At 38.4% G+C, this 20785-nt stretch overlaps 1 protein-coding gene across 4 annotated transcripts in view; it reads left to right on the forward strand.

Annotated features, from left to right (window-relative positions):
* LOC134529395 (mucolipin-3-like) overlaps nucleotides 1-20785 on the forward strand; it is a 167406-nt gene that overhangs the window by 48781 nt on the left and 97840 nt on the right. For all 4 annotated transcript variants that reach the window (XM_063363416.1, XM_063363418.1, XM_063363417.1 and 1 more), the window contains exons 6-7: nucleotides 109-205; nucleotides 5355-5473. In XM_063363416.1, coding sequence (XP_063219486.1) covers nucleotides 109-205; nucleotides 5355-5473 — 216 coding nt within the window. The remainder of the gene's footprint in view (nucleotides 1-108; nucleotides 206-5354; nucleotides 5474-20785) is intronic.

A 20785-nucleotide genomic window follows, 5' to 3' on the forward strand; every position in this document is an offset into this window, starting at 1 on the left:
AATAAAGCCAGCATTATATCCATAATTTTTCTTTTAGGTTGGGCTGCACGTGAGTTGCAACTGCTAGAAGAATGAATGAATTGTTCGCTTTGCTTTTATGTGTTCCAGATATTATTTAATAATCAGGATCAGGATGGACAAATGATATTATCACTTGATGCTCAAGCAGTTCGTTTGGATTGCCAGGGAAATATTGAATATTTAGGTAAGTAATCATCATTTTAATTAGTATTTAGGTTCTTTATTGAAATATCTATTACCCTAGAACTGTGAGTCTGTAGAGATTCTAGTATCTTGTTGCTTTTGGAAAGGAGTACATGGCTTTGGAATGGATTTAGTTTAGGGAGTGTGTAATATTGCCATCCTCTGGAGACTTGTTGAGGAAAAAGGTTGAGTGAGCCCTAGCTATGTTTGGACTGGACCCTGCAGTTTTTAAATATTCAGCACATGATTGGTGTCTAACTTGTCTCTATACCTTCTTACCAAGAGTAAGCCAATATACAATTGTAACTTTTGTACCTTTATTAATATTTTGGTAAAACTGCTGTAGACTCTGCTTGGTATGAAACTGAGAATTTAGTTATATTAATACACTTTGCTCAGCAAAGCATAGCTAGAGTTGGAGTTAGGAAGATCCAGGTAGCTTGTGTACTATCACAGGGAACAAGCCTCTGCCCCAAGTTAATCTGTATGTCAATTGAAAGAAATTATAATGGAAAAATAATCGGAGCAATAGGAAGAAAAAATATATTTAATACTCGGATGACGTCACCAGGTAAGTGCCTGGCCCAATTATTTCTCACTTAAAAATCCTTTCCCAAAGCACCACGGCATTAGATTGTGGTAGATTTGGTCATGGCAACACACAAGACTGTAAATGGCTCCTTCCTCCACCTGTGCGTGCACGCATAGAGCAGTGCATACTTCTTGTGTTGCAGTTCTATTATCGATTTGTTTGAAATTGGGTGCCATCTTTTTGACTTGCCAAAAGCTCATGGTTTTTATTAATGTAATGCGACTTTGTTTATGACAGTTTAGAGTATTTGTTTTACCATGCATTATGAAAAATACACACACAGAACCAAAAAACCAAAATAGTTTTATATAAAACTCAATCAATTTTATTCAGCATAATTTTTATTTGCAATATAAAGTTGAATTAATCCACACTTATGTAAGCAAAATCTTTAAATTTCAACAGTAAGCTGGCTTGTCTGACGATAAGGTGTACGTCATATTCCAACAACTTAGGGTTATATTTAGTTATGATGTGAAAAAGAAACTAAAAAATAAATAACAGCTACAAATCTCTTATTATATAGTACTCTTAAAGCAGAAAACAGTCTGGCCCCATGCAGGGGATCCAAGTCATTAAAAAGAGTTACATTTTTTTTCTCTAGACTTAGGCTTAGACTTAGGCTTAGTCTTCATTTCCTATAATGCTATACTTATCGTATCGCTTAAGCAATGTTGTGAAATAAAGGAGAATGCACAAACACAATATGCACTCATGTAATGCAAAAATAAACACATATGTAAAACTTTCAATATCAATGTTCAGCTTTATGGCAGAATAAATTTTTGTATACAATATCAATCTGTTAACAGTCAAGAGGCAAAAAAAAAAACCTTCCTCAACCTTAAAATTACTTTTGAAATGAGGGGTGTAGGCACATCAAAACTTTTGCATCTGTAGAAACTGTATCAAATTTTCTTTTAAAATTCTTAATAGTTTAATCATTAATTATACAGTCATCCTTTATAATTTATTAGATACATGTGTACATTAAAGGTATATAGCCTCTGCATGGACTTATCTCTTAAACTTTTGACTATAATCAAGGTAGTTAGACTTTTTTGATAATTTTTTCTTTATTATGAGGGTGTACCGGTGTTACGATCTGAATTATTGGTGGAAATTGTGGGCGCCACCACGTGAGTGGGCACGTGGACCCGGCTTGATGCTCTTACTCAGGGCGTTACGTGGCCTGTGTGTGGTGAGATATTAGCCCTCCTGATACCTAATTCCACAGCTGTTCCTAACCGAGCCCGCTCTCAGCGTCGGGCACACTTCTACTTAACCGCAGTGGGCTCTTAGGGCGTCCCACATGCTGCTGACTGTGTTAAGGACCCACGTGGCCCCCCCGAACACAAAGACACGTGACTCAATTAAGTTGGTTTTATTTACTGCTACGTTACACGTCCTCATACAGTCCTTCCTTTACACTGTTAAAAACGCCTGAGGCACGAATCGGTTTAGTTGAGGAGGCGGACCACACACGTGGTCGCCTCAAACTTTTACGTAAAGCACAAGTGGTTAAAAAACTCCTGAGAACATAGAAATCACTAATTAAGCAGCCCCACCGACCGAGAGAGGCCCCGAGGATGAAAAGAAAACAATTTGAATTATTTAAACTAACAGAATTACTTATCGGTGAGACAACGGTGATGTCCTCGGGGTGTCTGCAGAGACGTCCGCTCTCGGCCGGCTGTAGAAGGAGACTGGGGTGAGACAAGGGCTCGCGGCAGGAAACATGGCGCCCTTCGCGCCCAACACAATTACCGTTAACATCTTAGCTATTGCGTGCCCCGGGTTATTATAGAAAATGACATGAACCCTTTATAAAATTACCAGATACACATCCACGACCAGACCGTCTGTAATAATTACTTATGTGGTAAATTAGTTTGAATAAAGTTATATGTTGGTTCCGTCTTCGCCCGCTAGGGAGCGAGCTTGTCCGTGCTTGCACGTACTTTATTACAAAATATAATATATAAATAAAACAAACGACACTCGCTTACTGACTCGTCGTGATACTATTTTAGGGGTGCGGCGCACTGCAGCTAAGCGCCCTCTTGCGGTAGTTCGTGGCGCGCAGTTTAAATGCTCACTACTGTTGACTACTGCTGACTACGTACGTCACGGTACAAATGCCGGGTAGGAAAGGTGTGGGAAAGGGAACGGAAGATGATCAGGATCATGGGGCGAAGCCCTGGCTGACGTCAATTACATACCCACTACATACATCTCAATCTATTTTTCCCAGAGCAGGTGGTGATATATCTTTTCTCATCTACCATAAACAATTGGCCTGACACCTTCCACCACAGACAGTGTTGTATGAAAGAAAACAGACATTTGAGAAGTTAATTAAGTAAATAAGTTTTGTTTCTAAGGAATGAACATGAAGGCTTTTTCAGTAGAAGGGAAGAGTGTTAATGTCAAAGATAGCTGTTTACTCTAACTAAGAAAGAAATAGAATGTTACTCTTGCAGACTGATAAAAGAAAGGAGAAATGGCTGCATGCTGTTTTCTTTAAAGTATGATTTAGTGGTATGTAACATATCAGACATTAATATAAAATCATGGTTTTGCATTCTTTTGAACTTGGTTTCTTCTTTATTTTGAAATTTATTCATGGATTGCAATATACCATGGTTTTAAAATGTTTTAGGAACAAATTATGTTTTGTACCCAAGTAACATCTATGTTTGATTAACTGAAGCTGTCATATGATGCAATCCTAAAGTTATTTGTAACTGATTTTCAGACATTAGTTTTCTTTGTTAAATGGTACATATTTATGATTCACAACACTTCCAACCTTGCAGATGTGATTTTCAAGGAACTTAGATAGGATGGATGTTGCTTCATATATGCAGTACACATAATTTAATTAAGATACTTGTAGGACCTAACTTTTTTTTACCTTAAATCAATGGTTTGGAAGAGTGGTTTTTTATGGATTGTATTTGTATAGCCCGGGTTGACAAATACAATGAGTGCATATTTTTTTAAATAAAATTTCAACTAGTACTTCAAGTGTACAGTTTTTGAACCACGTTCCATTTTAACATCCAGCTATTTATTTTGAGTGGTAAAAGCATTTACCTGACCATCTGTTTACAGCTGTGTTCAATAAAGTAAGGTAGCATTTACCAGTGAGAAACTTCTTGGCCATTGATTCGAACCATTTGTCTCAGTCTCCTCTGGTTACTGAAATGGCTAGCTGGTCCAAACTGGGCCAGAAGAGCTATTGTGACCACCGGTCTCAAATGTACCATAATACAAATGGATCTGTTTAATGCACTTTCACTAGCATGAAACTCTGAAACTCTGGCTTGTGAAGGAATTTAGCAATCTGAAATATCTTCCAACTGGCTGGAAATTGTAACCAGGACCTCTGATTAACCAGTACAGTAGAGCACCCCTCAACCGTAATTCCCACAAACGGAACTCCTGATATCCGGAACTAATTTTCCAAAAAAAATTAAAACATTTCCGCACTGGAACGAGGTTTTTTTTTTTTTGCTTTTGCCTTATTGTACATGTCTTGTAGGCGCGCACGCGCACGTCTGTCAGAGAGCTAATTATAGCCAGTCTTTCCCACGCATTGCGTAAATACACCGCTGGTTTTCTTGTCGGACGTGTATTACTATAAAGATGTTTATGCTATAAGTAGTTTTATTGTTTCATTATGTCAAGTAAACGGAAAATTCCGGCCGGCCCGAGAATGTACACCGACTACCACTACACACGCTGACACACGTGAAAGCCAGTAACATTTACTTCCAACGTGTGATGCTTTCAGTTTGTAGACAATAATTTAGTATACAAATATGTATTATGTACATATTTATACGTTAATATATGGTTAAACAGTCTACATTTACCTGTATTTCTCTATCTCTGTGTTTTTAAACGAGATGCTTGAAGTGTTATTCTTGTGTATGTGAAATGTAAACTGTGCGTGGCAGTGACTATACACTCTCCCGGAAGTGTGAATCATTTGCACGTCAACACAGAAGTAACACCACAACGCAAGCTGTAGTCCTAATACCTCCCCTGACCACTCTGTTTCTTCCTCTTTCCTCACGCACGCACCAACCACAGTGATAAGAAACACGTGTCTGCCAGCTTGCTTGAATGGTCATTCAACCGGCCGGGAGGCCGGTCCTACCGCAACTCCCCTTACCCGGAATTTTCCCATAACCGGAATAGACCTCCCCCCAATGATTCCGGTTGAGGGGTGCACTACTGTATAGCATACTGACCACTGGGCCATAAAGTTAGAGACTATCATAAAAAATTTAAGATGCAGGTTTAATTTTTTATAGAATGGCCAAATCTTTATGTTAAAAAAGTGGCTTCATTATTTTTGCAAATGATTATTTAAGTTAATTTTAATTAACACTTTGTAAAGATTATTTCCTCTTTAAATGTATATTTCCACTTCCAAAATACTAAGCTCATTTTTTTACTTATATTTATTTAGTATCCATATTTTATGTAATGTGATAAGTTGATTTTTATTTCTTATGTATTAAAAAATGTATTATTGATTTTGTAGTGGACAATCGGCTGGACTACATTCTTCGAAGCATTCTAAACTCCCTGGTGATTCTCATTTGCAGCATATCAATGATTCTTTGTGGACGAGCTATCTTCAGAGCTCAGCAACTAAAACGGGTAAGCCTATTTATATTTATATTAATACTTGTTAATTACTCATGCAAATACCAACATCTTTTAAAAATACGTAATTAAAATTTACAAAATATGCTATCATGTAGTAATTTATTATTGCAACATAAATATTGGCGGTCGCGTCTGACGAAATGGAGAGCGACTTCATGCTATCCCTACGGGTGATGTCAACCATCACCGGTAGTTTGCCTTGTAGGTATTTATGTACTGCAGTTCATATAGGCACGAAATAACATATGTTGTAATTAATAATTAATATTTCTATAATTAAAATTTAAATCTGAAAAGGTCACATGCCTTTACCACGAACCGCCTTCGCTACCCAGTAAGAAGTGTCGGAATGAAAATATGTAGGGAGTAGGCTAATTGTCATAGGTAACAAAATAATATTTCAGAGGTGGCTAGATAAAGTGATAACGCGAAGAGCAGTAATTCCTCCCCCTCCCCAACAGCTAAAAAAACAATCGACACGTCACCACATGGAAAACACTGCTTCAGATCTGGACATGGATCATTTAAGTAGGAAAAAAGGTGTGCATAAATTACGTCCACTGATGTTATCTACGGAAATAAAATGTTTAAGTACTTAACTGAACTTCAACCAGAGTCTAACTGATTAGAAGCGAGGAATACTAGTACAATAAATATAAGTCATTGACGTAGTTTTATAGTAATTTATACTCACTTTTTGAAATTGTAATTGCTCCATGCCAAATTTACATTTTAAAATTGCATAATAAAGAAAAATTGAGAAGCAGTAACAATTAGTAAGCTTAGTATATAATTAAATGTCTTCGGACAAACGGAAATAAAACAATTTGAGGACAAGTAATTTATTCAAATAGCAATGCATAAAACATGTATGTAGAAAAATAATTACACATTCATTGCAATTTAATAAAAAAATATAATTTTTCTTATATATACAAGTATCATTACATTATATTTTCGACAACTGGTTCACATAATTATGCTATGGGCCCTGTCAATAATACATTTTCACTTTTTAATCAAGAATACATAAGGGCATAAACGTATAAGGCACAGAACATAACAAAAATTAATTGATTTACACTAAAATCTACCCTGTTTATGTAGCATACAAACACCAATACAATACTAATTTGAACAAACTATTTTGGAGGTAAACATAATTTTATTAAAATGACTCTGAAATTGAAGTAGGCTCTAATAGCATTACAACATGAGTACTACAGTTTGGTTACTCCGAGCCCAGGCTTCAGTTTGAGGATTGAGGATGGGGTCAATGACCGATTGCTGTGAAGTCATGGCAACCATTTTTGGTGTCAATATTCCTCAAAATTCCTAAAAACAAAATTCCCCATTTCGAGGGAAAAATTCCCGAAAATTTCCCGTTTTAGACCTCAAAAATGTCAACGGCTTGAAAATTCCTAAAAGCTGCTTCAATTCCTTATTGTCAATCCGCTCTAAGCCACCGAGGTCCTTGAAAATTAGGATGACGTCACCGCCAATTTGAATTATATCGTAACTGTTGCAATTATCAGTACACCTACCATATTGAAAATCTGTATTTTTTTATGCTAGAAAATTGTGAAAAACTTAAAAAAAATTATATAAAAATTTAATTAATAAAATTTTAACTAAAAAATTATTTAAAAACACTGTTTAACATATCGTTACGGCTACCATCTGGGATTCTAGAAATGTTGCATGTTTCGCTACATACGCTATATTGGATGTGTATAACGTCATCATTGCAGTTTTCATGCCCACCATCTTGGATTATAGAACATTGCAATTATCGTTACGGCCGCCATCTTGAAAAACCGTAATTATTATCCAAATAAAGAAATTTTTTTTATAAAAATTAATAAAAGTTGAAATAAAATCACTAAGCCATCTTAGATTATGACATCACTACTGCCATCTTGAAAATCCGTAGTTATTATCAGATTTTAATAAGAAAAGTTTTCAAATTTATAAAAGTTAATTAATAAAATTTTAATAAATTATTATTTAAAAAACGTATTTACATCATGGAGCTCGGAATCCTCGGTTCGAACCCGGTGAGGGCAAAACTATATTACTACTAACATGTTTATTTAGGCCGATGCGAATTCAAGTATGCAGTTATGTGCTTGCAATCTTGCGTACTTCACTTGCCCTTGACGTATCCGGACGGGTTCAATGTTTGGCCTCTTCACATGGTACTATCCAGTCAAAAAGGATGTTTACATTATTTTTTTGCTCACAATTTTTATTGAGAAAAAATGTTAAGTTGAAAATAGTAATTTATAACACTTAAATGCTGTCCTGCGAATTTACAGCAATTTAATTTATTATTTTACCTACGTTTGGTAGTAACGATCGGTAGGCTGTGTATGTGCATGTTTGTTGAAACTTCTTTGTAAACGTGTATAAATTAATGTTTTCATCCGATGTATAATCAAAATTGTTTATGTTTTTAAGAGTTCTTAAATTTGTAATATCAAATATAACATAAAAAACCTTTTTTCTTTTTTAAATGGTGACGTATTTTCAACTGGAAGCACGTGAGAAGTATACAGATTTGTTTACTTGCGTACTTGTATAACATACTTAATTTCCAGTTAGGCAGCCTTTGTGATGTCTCTTTGAGGGACAAGTACGTATAGTGTTATATACTTCAGGCGAATAAGGACAAGGCCTTACAATCTTCAATTTATCTAGGAGAATTAATTTTAATTTTATAGAATTTAAAATTGATTTTATGAAACATGGAAGGCTATCATAAAGTTTAAATCCACTGCATAAACACTTGCCATGGCAGTATTTGTTGTGGTTCTCTGCATGTGTAGTTTGTGGTGGTTTCTGGTTTAGATAATAAATTTTTTTTTCATGTTTAGATATATAAAATGTATACAAAGATAAAAATACAAGGAACAGGATGAATCTTAACTATTTTAATAGTTCTCTGTAGTTACTCTGAGGTGGTTTATTCATTTAAATCCTTACTGTTTTTTTTTGTTTGAGTTGGATTTGTTTATAACTCTAAAAATTAATGCCGCAACTAATAGAGTGAATCAAAGGGGAAAAAAATGCTGTTTGTATGCAATTGTATTGAAATGATAATCCTAGCCTTTAAATCATTGAAATAAAAGTAATCTTTTTTTTCTATTTATGTAGATTTCGGAGAAAGACTTCCTATTGTAGTAGTTACGACTGTGTGACTTCCGGAAATTTTTTACAAAATTTTTAGTTACATGGTTCAGTGTCCCTAAAATGGTCACACGATAACTGATGTAATTTTGCACAAAACATTTCCAAACGAATACAAAAAAAAAGCATTGGGAAATCTCGGTTGAGTTTGTTATGGCAAAAATACGACCAAAGGGGCAGAAATGGGGAAGGTTTATTTTGTTATATAGGACAATTGCTATAACCCCCGCATCCATATGAAGAGTTATTGTTTATCTCGTTAAATTTATACCAAAAACCTTTTGTCAAAATAACTGCAAGAATAAATAAAAATGGCTTAGAGGACAAAAAAATATCTTAACTTCCATAGTAGGCACGCCATCAAATCAGTTTATTTTAAATAGTTTGTAAACGTTAGATGTTATCTAAAAACGGTTTATTAAACAATTTTTGATCAGTCTAACCAATGTTGCTAGGAGTTCAAACGATTGGGATTGAAATACAAACAAAAATTATAATATTCTTGACATATAAAATATAAAATACATTCTTATTTTCTGCAAACTTAATAAATATTATCTACCACTTTCGTCTGAAATAAAACCATATATGACCAACCAATACTGTAAGGGATTGAAAAAAAAAACAGTGACTAAAGAACAAAACATTTCTTAACTACCTTACTAAATTCACTACCAAATCTGATAAAATTTATTGTAAATCTTCTAAATAGTATCTAAAACGTTTCTCTGAAACAAACTTTCTTACATTACAGCATTCCCGTATTCATTAATAGGACAAGACAATGCTTCCTTGGGCAACCCCGATAGTTGTTTGGATATCAGAATTGACAATGTGGACTTAATCATTCAGGCTGAGCTGAATGGGTACTATACGCTTCATGTCATTAAGATAATACTATAATAATTTGTGTATTTTTATACTATTCCGAGTTAAATTTAATTATTTTTACTCAATATTATATCTTGATTAATCATGTCAAATGTCTTAGATGCTTTGCAAAAAATTCCTAGTGATTTATCATCAATTGCCATGTATAGTTATCTTTATATATAGAAAAAAAATCAGTTAAAGCTTTTTCGGTGCTTCTAGCTGTTGTAAATGTGATAGTATTTTATTATTTTGATACATATAATTTTAACACAGTGTTAAAATATTTTTGTGAAACTAGACGTATCTGCTATCGGAAGTTAATTTTATATATTGGATTTATTACCTTTCTTATGCAGAGTGTAACCGATCCGGACACACCAGGTCGGCCACAACCACTAAGCGGACATATCACCCTTATACACTTCACTAGTGAAACACTAGTTCGGCAAGCACTGTAAGTGTGAGTTAAAGACGTAATGGGGCTGACCCTAACGAACAGACTTAATACAAGAGGTACCAAAATATAAATTTTATTTTATAACAAATCAGAACAATATCATCACAAATAACAAATGTATAAGATATTTATATAGTGGAAACAGATACATTCATATAAACAAATTTATGTTAAACGCCCATGTCAATATGAATTGTGCTATACATACGGGCGCACAGTCACATACGAATTACAAATGCAACACATATATATGTCTGCAAAATCTGACTTACTTCCTCTAGACCTTAGCCTTAATAACGTTAGTAATACGATAAGTTAGAGCGCATATACAAATCAACGCACTTGTACAAACAGTACATGCCTTAAACGCATACTTATGTACGCCATTCAAGTGTTTGGTAGCTAAGTAAATTATCATGAACAAATATAAATATACCCGTATACATATCTGTAATTAAGAACTCTTAATACACAACACGAATAAAACAGAATGCATCTCCTACTAAAGTTAGATGAGCCTAACAGCCCCTAGCAAATTTAAGAACGTAAGGAGGTACTATACCCGAAATTACAATAGAAACACCGGACATGTGTAGCACAAAGACCGTCAAAGACAGACACCGAAAAACGGAAAGTCCAAGTACTTGCTGTGTTTGCAAAAGGAAACAGGCGCAGCAAATAAAGCGCAGCTAATAAGGACGCGGCTCTATGTTCCAACATAGTAACGGCTTACAACCACTGCCATAAGGGCGATCAAGGAGCCGACGGGCATAGTAACGGTGTCAGAACGAGCTCGTAGTGCACATGTCGGTGGACAGCCTTGCTCAGAGGGAGCGATGACTGCAAGGAATAGCCTCAGGCCAGGGGCTTAAATACCAGCAAAAACTAAGCCGATAGGGGCGCTAAAATCGCGGTACACAGGGGAAAGGAGGAGAAAAGAGGGGAAGGAGGGGCGGCATAGCTGGACTAGAGGTGGGGCGGGCAAGTTTAAGAAGGGGAGGGCGGGGAAAGTATTGGCGGGCCGCCGGGGCTTGCTGAAATTGGCTACAACTCCCCCCTCCCTAAGCTCCTCAAGCCTGCGGGGAACGTCAGTGCAAAAAGATTCGGCAACGTCCAGTCTCTGTGCAATCATTAATCTTGAAGCGTGACTGGTAAGACTACGTCGCATTTTCTCACATCATCTAAGTTTGAAGTTGTATTGAGCTTGACCCATTTCAGCATGGATAAACGTTCACAGTAGCAGGGTCAGTCATAACACATATCAGGCACAGGTACCAAAATCATCTCATGGGGGCGCCAAGGAGCGGCTAACCATCCCACCGGTACCCCTCTTGAGGCCTGCAAGAAAAGGCACAGAAAACGATCGCTGACCCAAATCAAACGCCTCCAGACATCCACCAAACTCGGGAAGTCGGAGAAACGCAGAAAGCCAGAATCTAGTTAATCTTGCATCCACTCACGCCACCCATTCCGGGGTGGACCGATGTGTTGATCTCGACGAGAAATCCATCCCGCAGGCGAGGTACACTCTAGCAGGAGGGAGAAGAACGGGATCAAACAGACGTCTCTGTCACTGTCCCGACGAGGCGATCCCACGAAGATTAGCCCCGGCGTGACTGCGCCAGGAAAGGACGAAGAAGAAAACAAGGGCGGGCGCGACCAGGCTAAAACAGGTAACAGAGGTGGGGGGGAGCCGCACAGCACCGAACAAACATGGAGAGAACACTCTTATACCTACATATACAAAAAAGGGGCTCCTAAACTGCTTTATTGCCATAGAAGGGCTTTATCTGCTCCACATGGGCCTTGCGAGATTTTCTAGGATTTTTACAATCATTAAGCAGAACAGTGTTCTTACCAAGAAAACGATCTATAACAAAAGGACCTGCATAAGGGGGCATAAGCTTAACATTGAGCTGCGAAGCTAAACTAGGCAATTTGAAACTCCTAACTAAAACAAGATCACCTACTTGATAAGCATGGTCACTCCTATTCTTATTATAAGCCTGGGCAACATCTAGGCGTGCCTTGGTAAGGTTGCAAGAAACAGAATCTAAAATGTCTTTCAGCTCCCTGGCATCCAAGTTAGAATCTATGGGAGGAAGACCCCATTGGTTAAGGAGAGGGTGGGACACCTCCCTGCCCAGGAATGGAACGCAGGGAGGGAACCCAGTAGCAGAATGAGGAGTGGAATTGAGCCCTATATTAAGGAATGGGATGTCGGTGTCCCACAAGGTTTGATCATGTCGATAAAAAGAAATAAGAATACTTTTGATCACTTTGTTTACCCGTTCAACCATATTCCCTTGCGGGAAGTATGGAGAGCTATAAATAGGTTTAATGGCCCACTGGAAAGCAAAGTCTTTATAAATAGCGGACTGAAAGTAAGGCGCGTTGTCTGAAACTATCAAATTTGGAGGTCCAAAAAATTTAAAAACGTAATCTGCTAAAGATCTTACTATGGTTTCAGCCTTCATGTTACGCATAGGTAGCAGGATAACAAATTTGGTAAAGATATCAATAACTACTAAAAGGCACACATTGCCCTTCTTTGACCGTGTCAGTGGCCCAAAGATATCGACATGAATGCAATGCCATGGAGCCTTAGGTGGGTCAGCCGCATACAAACCCTTCTTAGTATTGTGGGGGGGCTTAGAGAGTTGACAATCGATACAGGTTTTCACAAACTCTCGTGTATCCTGGCGCATCTCGGGCCAAAAAAAATGAGAAGAAATACGTTGAAGTGTTTTATCAATCCCTAGGTGACAACCTATAAGAGAAGTGTGAAAATACTGCAGGATCATAGGGCGCAGGACCTTAGGTACCACCGCCCTTCGTGCCCTACCATTTTTACCTGTATGATATATCAATCCATTTTCAACTATAAATTCATTTGTTTTCTTAGCCTTAATATCACGTATTAATTCCTTACAAAATAAGTCATCTTGTTGATACTGGCGGATATTTATATAGGATTCTGGAAAAAGTCTAAATGCGTTAATGCTATTCACATTATCTGTTTCTGAGATTGTATTTATATTGAACTCGTCAGGGTTGAACATACGAGAAAGGGTGTCTGCAACAATATTCTGATTACCGGGAAGGTGATGTATTACAAACCTAAATCGTGATAACCTCAGAATCCATCTACCTAACTTGCCTAACTGCTGCGGATGGTTAAATAACCAGCTTAGGGCCTGATTATCCGTGAATAAATCGAACTCCCGGTTATCCAGGTATGACTCGAATTTTTCCAAGGCGAATAGGCACGCTAGGGCTTCTTTCTCATATACCCCTAAACGGCGCTCTGATTCTGATAGGGTCTTACTCGCATAGCAAATAGGTCGCATTTTATTCCCTTCCAAGTGTCCTAATACAGCGCCCATAGCTATACTTGAGGCATCCACATGTACGGCAAATCTCTTGTCAAAATCTGGAAGAATCAAGACTGGAGGAGAGCTGATGGCCTTTTTTAATTTATTAAAGGCTTCTTCTTGTGCCTGTTCCCACTTAAACGTTACCTTTTTCTTACGTAACTCGTTTAAGGGAGCGGAAATGGTGGCATAGTTAGGAATGAACCGAGCGAAATATCCTATCAAACCTAGGAAGCGTTGAATCCCCTTAACATTTATAGGCCTATGAAATTGTGTTATTGGGGCAATCTTTTCTGGGTTCATAAGCAATTGTCCCTGATAAATAACGTACCCTAAAAAGGTGACTGACGTCTTACCCCACTCCACCTTCTTGGGATTAATGGTCAACTTAGCTCTCCGCAAACGATCTAGGACCTCGGTCACGTGAGTAATGTGTTCCTGCATCGAATTGCTATATATTATTATATCATCAATGTAGTTAAACACAAATTTATACTTGATATTGGCCAATATATGATCTAAGACTCTACTCATGGCCTGAGACCCAAATGTTACCCCCATGGGTATCCTATTGAACTCATAATGTCCAAAGGGGGTCGAGAACGCTGTATACTTTCTACAAGCCGGGTCTAACAGAAGCTGATGAAAACTATTATTAAGGTCAATGATGGAAAATATTTTGGCTTTACCCAAATGTTGCAGTGCACATTCTACTGTCGGAAGGGGATATACGTCGTTGTAGATAATTTTTTTATTTAATGGGATATAATTGTGAGCCAAACGCCAACTAATCCCGTCTTTTTTACGCACTAAAAATGTGGGCGAGCTGAAATCTGAATTTGATGCTGTAATTACTTTAGCCTTAAGGAGGTTTTCAATAATCTCACGCATAGCCTGGAGCTTTGGGGGTGAGGCCTGGTATGCCTTACTCCGCACCGGGACTTCATCCATAAGGTAGAATCGATACGGTAACACGTCACATTTGCCTATAGTCTTGGTAATGACGTCAGGATAACGCGAAACCACTTCTTCGAGAGAACAAGCGGGTACATGATTGTGTACCTCCGGGCAAACAAATATAGTTTCGCAATCCTGTTTAAATTGTAAGGGAATCTTACAAGTTTGAGCAAAATAAAAAAAAAGTTCATGTTTGTTTATATCCAATACGGCTCTCGTATGACTTAAGAAATCCAAGCCTAAAATGAAGTCGGGATTTATCCCGGGGACCACAGCAAAACACCACGACCACGAAAAGTGTTTGATTTTAAAGTGCAAGATTACGGACTCTTCCGAAGATATGCAATTACCATTAGCAACGCATATGGTTGTAGGTTGTCGCACAAATGACGTGGAGTTTATTAATTTTGGAAATAAAGCCTTTAGACTATTCAAAAAATTTAAACTTATGGCGGAGCACGTGGCACCAGTGTCAACCAGGGCCGGGAAATACTTATTCTGAATTTGGACTTGAAGGAAATGTAAATAGATTTTATTTTGACAAGAGGCTTTGCGGAGAAAACGACGGCGGCGACCTATTTTGCGCCCCGTCAAGGCCGGTTTTCCGGACACAAAGCCCTGTAGTGTCCTGGTTGTTTACATTTAAAACACGTGCGGTTGTTTATTTCTACCCTGGGAGCCGAACAGTTAACAACTGCATGACCAAACTGCGTGCAGTTGGCACATCTACGGTGTACAAACTCTAGGTCGGGTTGCCCGCCCTGCCGCGCCACCTCAGCGGTGACGCAGCGCGCGCCGGAGTCAGCTTCGGGCGCCCTTACCCTAGCCGCGGCGCGCGGCTCGCGATGATCGCTCATGACACACCGCTCCGGGGTCGGAGTTACAGTATGCCGCAGGGTTTTATCGTGGTACATAGACATAGCCGCAGCCTTGGCTTTACGGTCACTATTGATAAGCTGGGCGTTCCCGCCGATTGAAGCAGACTGGTAAAACCTTTGCCGAGCATTAATCCGTGTGTCCACGTCGTTTGCCCACTTACGTAAAGTTTCATACGTAATCGGCAGAGGTAACATACTTGCCAAGCTAATGGCTTCAGGCCACACATTCCCCAAGATAAGTTCGACGAGTTCTTTTTCGTCGTATCTTAAATCTAACACCTGTGCGTACGATAATACACTGTCAACGTATTGTGAAACTGTCTCGTTGGACAGTTGAAGGCGCAAGACATAATCTCGCTTACAATGTTCAACTACCAGGGGTGGACACACAAATTGAAGAACAGCGGCTTTAAAAGCTGCATACGATTACTTCTTAACAATTGTATCTGTTAACGCACTGACGTAAACACCAGTGCATTTCGACAATAGGGCCTTAAGGAATGAGTCATGCGGAATAAGCTGTAACTTATGTAACCTATCCGCTTGTAAGAAAAAGTCTAAAACTTATTTAGGGTCACTAGACTCTAGTGTGGGCACATTCTTAAGAACGGACAGGAATAACTTGTGTGAAAAAGGGTCTGAAGTGACACTTACTTCAATATCAGTAGGTCTGGGATTTCCGACTTGGATGCCAGGAGTGTCCGCCAGGGAGTCTCGGATATACGTTTCGGCGGGGTCTGTAGGCAGCCCATTTTCTTCTAGATACTGGATTAGGTCTGGTTTATGCAATCGATAGACCCATCCAGTACCCTCGCCACGCCCGGAAGTTGCCATGGAACAAAAAACAGAACACACACTGTAAGAGCTGCCCTAGCAGAGTAGCGCAGTAATTGTAACCGATCCGGACACACCAGGTCGGCCACAACCACTAAGCGGACATATCACCCTTATACACTTCACTAGTGAAACACTAGTTCGGCAAGCACTGTAAGTGTGAGTTAAAGACGTAATGGGGCTGACCCTAACGAACAGACTTAATACAAGAGGTACCAAAATATAAATTTTATTTTATAACAAATCAGAACAATATCATCACAAATAACAAATGTATAAGATATTTATATAGTGGAAACAGATACATTCATATAAACAAATTTATGTTAAACGCCCATGTCAATATGAATTGCGCTATACATACGGGCGCACAGTCACATACGAATTACAAATGCAACACATATATATGTCTGCAAAATCTGACTTACTTCCTCTAGACCTTAGCCTTAATAACGTTAGTAATACGATAAGTTAGAGCGCATATACAAATCAACGCACTTGTACAAACAGTACATGCCTTAAACGCATACTTATGTACGCCATTCAAGTGTTTGGTAGCTAAGTAAATTATCATGAACAAATATAAATATACCCGTATACATATCTGTAATTAAGAACTCTTAATACACAACACGAATAAAACAGAATGCATCTCCTACTAAAGTTAGATGAGCCTAACAGCCCCTAGCAAATTTAAGAACGTAAGGAGGTACTATACCCGAAATTACAATAGAAACACCGGACATGTGTAGCACAAAGACCGTCAAAGACAGACACCGAAAAACGGAAAGTCCAAGTACTTGCTGTGTTTGCAAAAGGAAACAGGCGCAGCAAATAAAGCGCAGCTAATAAGGACGCGGCTCTATGTTCCAACATAGTAACGGCTTACAACCACTGCCATAAGGGCGATCAAGGAGCCGACGGGCATAGTAACGGTGTCAGAACGAGCTCGTAGTGCACATGTCGGTGGACAGCCTTGCTCAGAGGGAGCGATGACTGCAAGGAATAGCCTCAGGCCAGGGGCTTAAATACCAGCAAAAACTAAGCCGATAGGGGCGCTAAAATCGCGGTACACAGGGGAAAGGAGGAGAAAAGAGGGGAAGGAGGGGCGGCATAGCTGGACTAGAGGTGGGGCGGGCAAGTTTAAGAAGGGGAGGGCGGGGAAAGTATTGGCGGGCCGCCGGGGCTTGCTGAAATTGGCTACAAGAGAAATAGTTATTTCAGCTTGGAGATATTATGTAAAGATTCCAGCAGTAAAATATGAGTTTATTATATGAAATAAAGGAATGTATATACTATTACAAAACCAACCAACTATAAAAAAAAATTAAATTTTAAACATTAAAAATTACTTTACTACACATAAATCACAGATTTAAAATTGCCAAAATTACAATAACATTCAAAATATTGCGTGACCTGATATTCACAGAGCGGACCATGGAGCGAAAGAGGACGTGTGTTGCTGTCAAAAGTAAAATAAAGAAAAAAACATTTATGTGGTTTTGAAACCAAATAATTCAAATGTGTTAGCAAACACTGCACGTTTGTAAGCGTACAACTGCTACATTGGTATGGCACAGTTTTGCTAGTACATTTTTCAGATTCTTAACCACATAATTTCTGCTCTCATGTATAATATATTTTGAAAGTATATTATATACAGTAGAACCCCGATTATCCGCGACTTGATCATCCGATTCGCGGATTAACCGCGATTTATGTCCATCAAGTCCAATTTTTTAGTTACATATAACCAATGATTCAAAATGTATATAAATGTTAAAATGCTTTGCAAAATGTATGTTGGTCAAAGTACTTTGACTCAGTTATGTTTATATACACAGAAAGTTTTAAAAAAAATACTAGTACATACATACGTATGTACATAATATTTTTGTGTTCCATGTTACGTGAATAGATTATACACTGGTGCGCGATTCCATGTCCGCATGACCGGACTGTACACTCCCGCGCGCAGCACGGCGCCGTGTCACAGAGATTACCCGGCACATGGAGACAGTCCATTAGTGTACGTTGTTGAAGCGTGAAGGTGGTGATAATTTTATGTATTGTAACAGTGATCTGCATTCCGACGGATTATACCGTTGTGTTGTGCGGAAGTGTTGAGCGCAACATTTCATCATGTCATCAAATGAACAGAAAAGAAAGCGAGTGGTACTGTCCATCGACAGCAAAACAAAAATTATAGAAAGATTTCAGAGTGGAGAAACGATTGCAAACTTGCGACTGAGTTTAATGACGGTAACACAACACGGCGCGACATCATAAAAAATCGCGAAAAAATCCTTGAGTTTGCTTCACAGCCTGACACTTCAAGTGGATTAAATAAACGCAAGACGATGAAAGAATCCACATTTAGCAGCTTGGACACTTGTTTGTTTGGATGGTTTCAACAGAAAAGGTCGGAGGGTGTACCATTAAGTGGCGTAATTTTATCACAGCAGACGTATTTTTTTTAAAAAAAACTAGGCTTGACAGAAGAACCATTTTCCTGTTATATTACTTCTCCGTTATTTTATTAGCACCGACTGTACGGAAGTGTGTGTGTTGTAACTAGTGCTTGGCACGCAAGATAAATTCAGCCTATCACTTGCTGACGCGGCGCAGTGATACGACGGTGTTTGTTTATTTCAAAACTCAGCTAAGAGTGAACGGAGAATAGATATAACGACCCCTCACGGTTCCCGAGATTAGGGTCGTTATAGAGAGGTGGTCGTTATAAGATTTCCGACCCATCTGCAACACTAAGTCATAATAGGCCGTTTTTGCACTAATTCCACGTTCAGCAAGCTAAAAATAAAAAATCTAACATTTAAAATTCATACAAATAAAGGGGGATAAAAACACCGTGAATTATACGAGACAGACACCGTTTCAAAACCATCAAATCAAGTCTCAATGCACTGGTATGAAAAATCTTATCTCGAAAAGAATTTTGAAGGCAGTCGTTCTGTAAAACAATAACCAGCCTGATGGTGTTACTGACAACAGAGTAATGAGCTAAGTGTGGCAGCGTCGCTTACGCAGTGATGTTAGATAGATGTGCTTCTGTAATGGTACTGCGCATTCAAAATTATGGTACATTTGTAAAAAATATGGTGCATAAAAAAATTGTCTAAAATCAAAATTTAGAAATGATCCATCGCAGAGAAAGGAATATTGTGAGCAGCAAAATATGCTGCAATCCTTATTTCTACTTCTTTTACCTGGTTTTGATGAGGTGTAAAAGATTTACTCTGGTTTAAGAAAAAACTCATACAGTTTACTGATTTCATGTTCGCATCCTTCTTAGATTTTGAATGTTTGCCCGAGTTTCCATGCAGTTTTAAAACAGATATGTCAACTTTCATTTCAACACTACAAATTTTACATTTTGCTTTAAAACAGTCTTCCAGGACTGGACTCACCCACAGTTTCATGTCAACCAATTTTTCCCATTCCCGACGATATTTCTGAACACGTTTTTTTTATCACCTTTGAGAGCACATTTTTTCTTAATAGGAGAAGGTACTCAAAGATAATCACTATCTTCTCCACATGAACTCATTATGTTAGCACACACTACCTCTAATCTCTAAAAACAACACTAAAAAGGCAGCTAGCAATATGAACTTTTGATGTACCTATAATTCCGATAATTCCGACTTTATAAAATATTATTACGGAACAGATATCACTCCACCGGCGAGGCGAGGTAACTAACTACTGAAAACAATCAACAATGTGCTGTAATTTGTTTCATGTTCAGTGTGATAAGCTTTCCTGCCTTTCCTTCCCCCTTCCCGCTAAGATTTGAGCAACGCGGGAACTGCCATCAAATGATCTGACAGTCCCGGCAGCTCAATTGGAGTATTATATTACAGATAAGTAAGCAGGCGTGTGAACAGGCGACACTACGAAATCAGAATACACACTGGGCACATTTTATCTACAAGGAAGCCGATATGGCGAATATAATATATAACAAAAATCGCCAGAAACCTGATGGATAGTCAGATTATGGTACATTTGCGTACCATGACGACCTTGCCATGGTACATGGTACACTAGGTCAAATTATGGTGCAAGTACCATGAAAATGGTACGTCTAACAACCCTGCGCTTACGGGCGATGAAAAGAATGCGTGACCTTGGCAGCTATCAGCTGTCTTGGGCCCTCGGACTGGCGGGCGGCTAGTCATACACCTCGGTGCAACGACTCGCGTGCCCACGTCTCCGCACACGAAATACTTAAAAACCACTGCTGCCCAGCACTAAGCAGTCCGCTTCTATGTCAACAACGCACACGCACACAAAGCATGTGTATATGTAATCTCCGAATGTCCACAGATGGCTGTCTGTGGTCTAATGACCTTTGAGGCAAGCATGACTCGGCTAACCGCGATTTTCGATTATCCGACTCACTCGTCCCCTTCATTAACACGGATAATCGGGGTTCTACTGTATTAGGTCACGTTTGGTTCACGCAATAGAACTATTAATATAAATACAATAAATTTTCCCACAATAGAGAATAAATTGTTAACAATTAAAGTTTTACAGAGTACCGTCAAATCGTGCCTGTGAAATATTAGGAAAAAAATATTCCAATTTTAAAAATAGTTCAAAGGAAATGGAAGAGTTTTCGTCGGTTAGCTTCTTTCTATCTTCAAAATACAACGACTTACTGTCACCGACACCAGTTTTGTAGTCAGTCGTTTCAAAAACAATGTTATTT

Source organism: Bacillus rossius, chromosome 2 (genome assembly GCF_032445375.1).
Source record: "Bacillus rossius redtenbacheri isolate Brsri chromosome 2, Brsri_v3, whole genome shotgun sequence".
NCBI lineage: Eukaryota > Metazoa > Arthropoda > Insecta > Phasmatodea > Bacillidae > Bacillus > Bacillus rossius.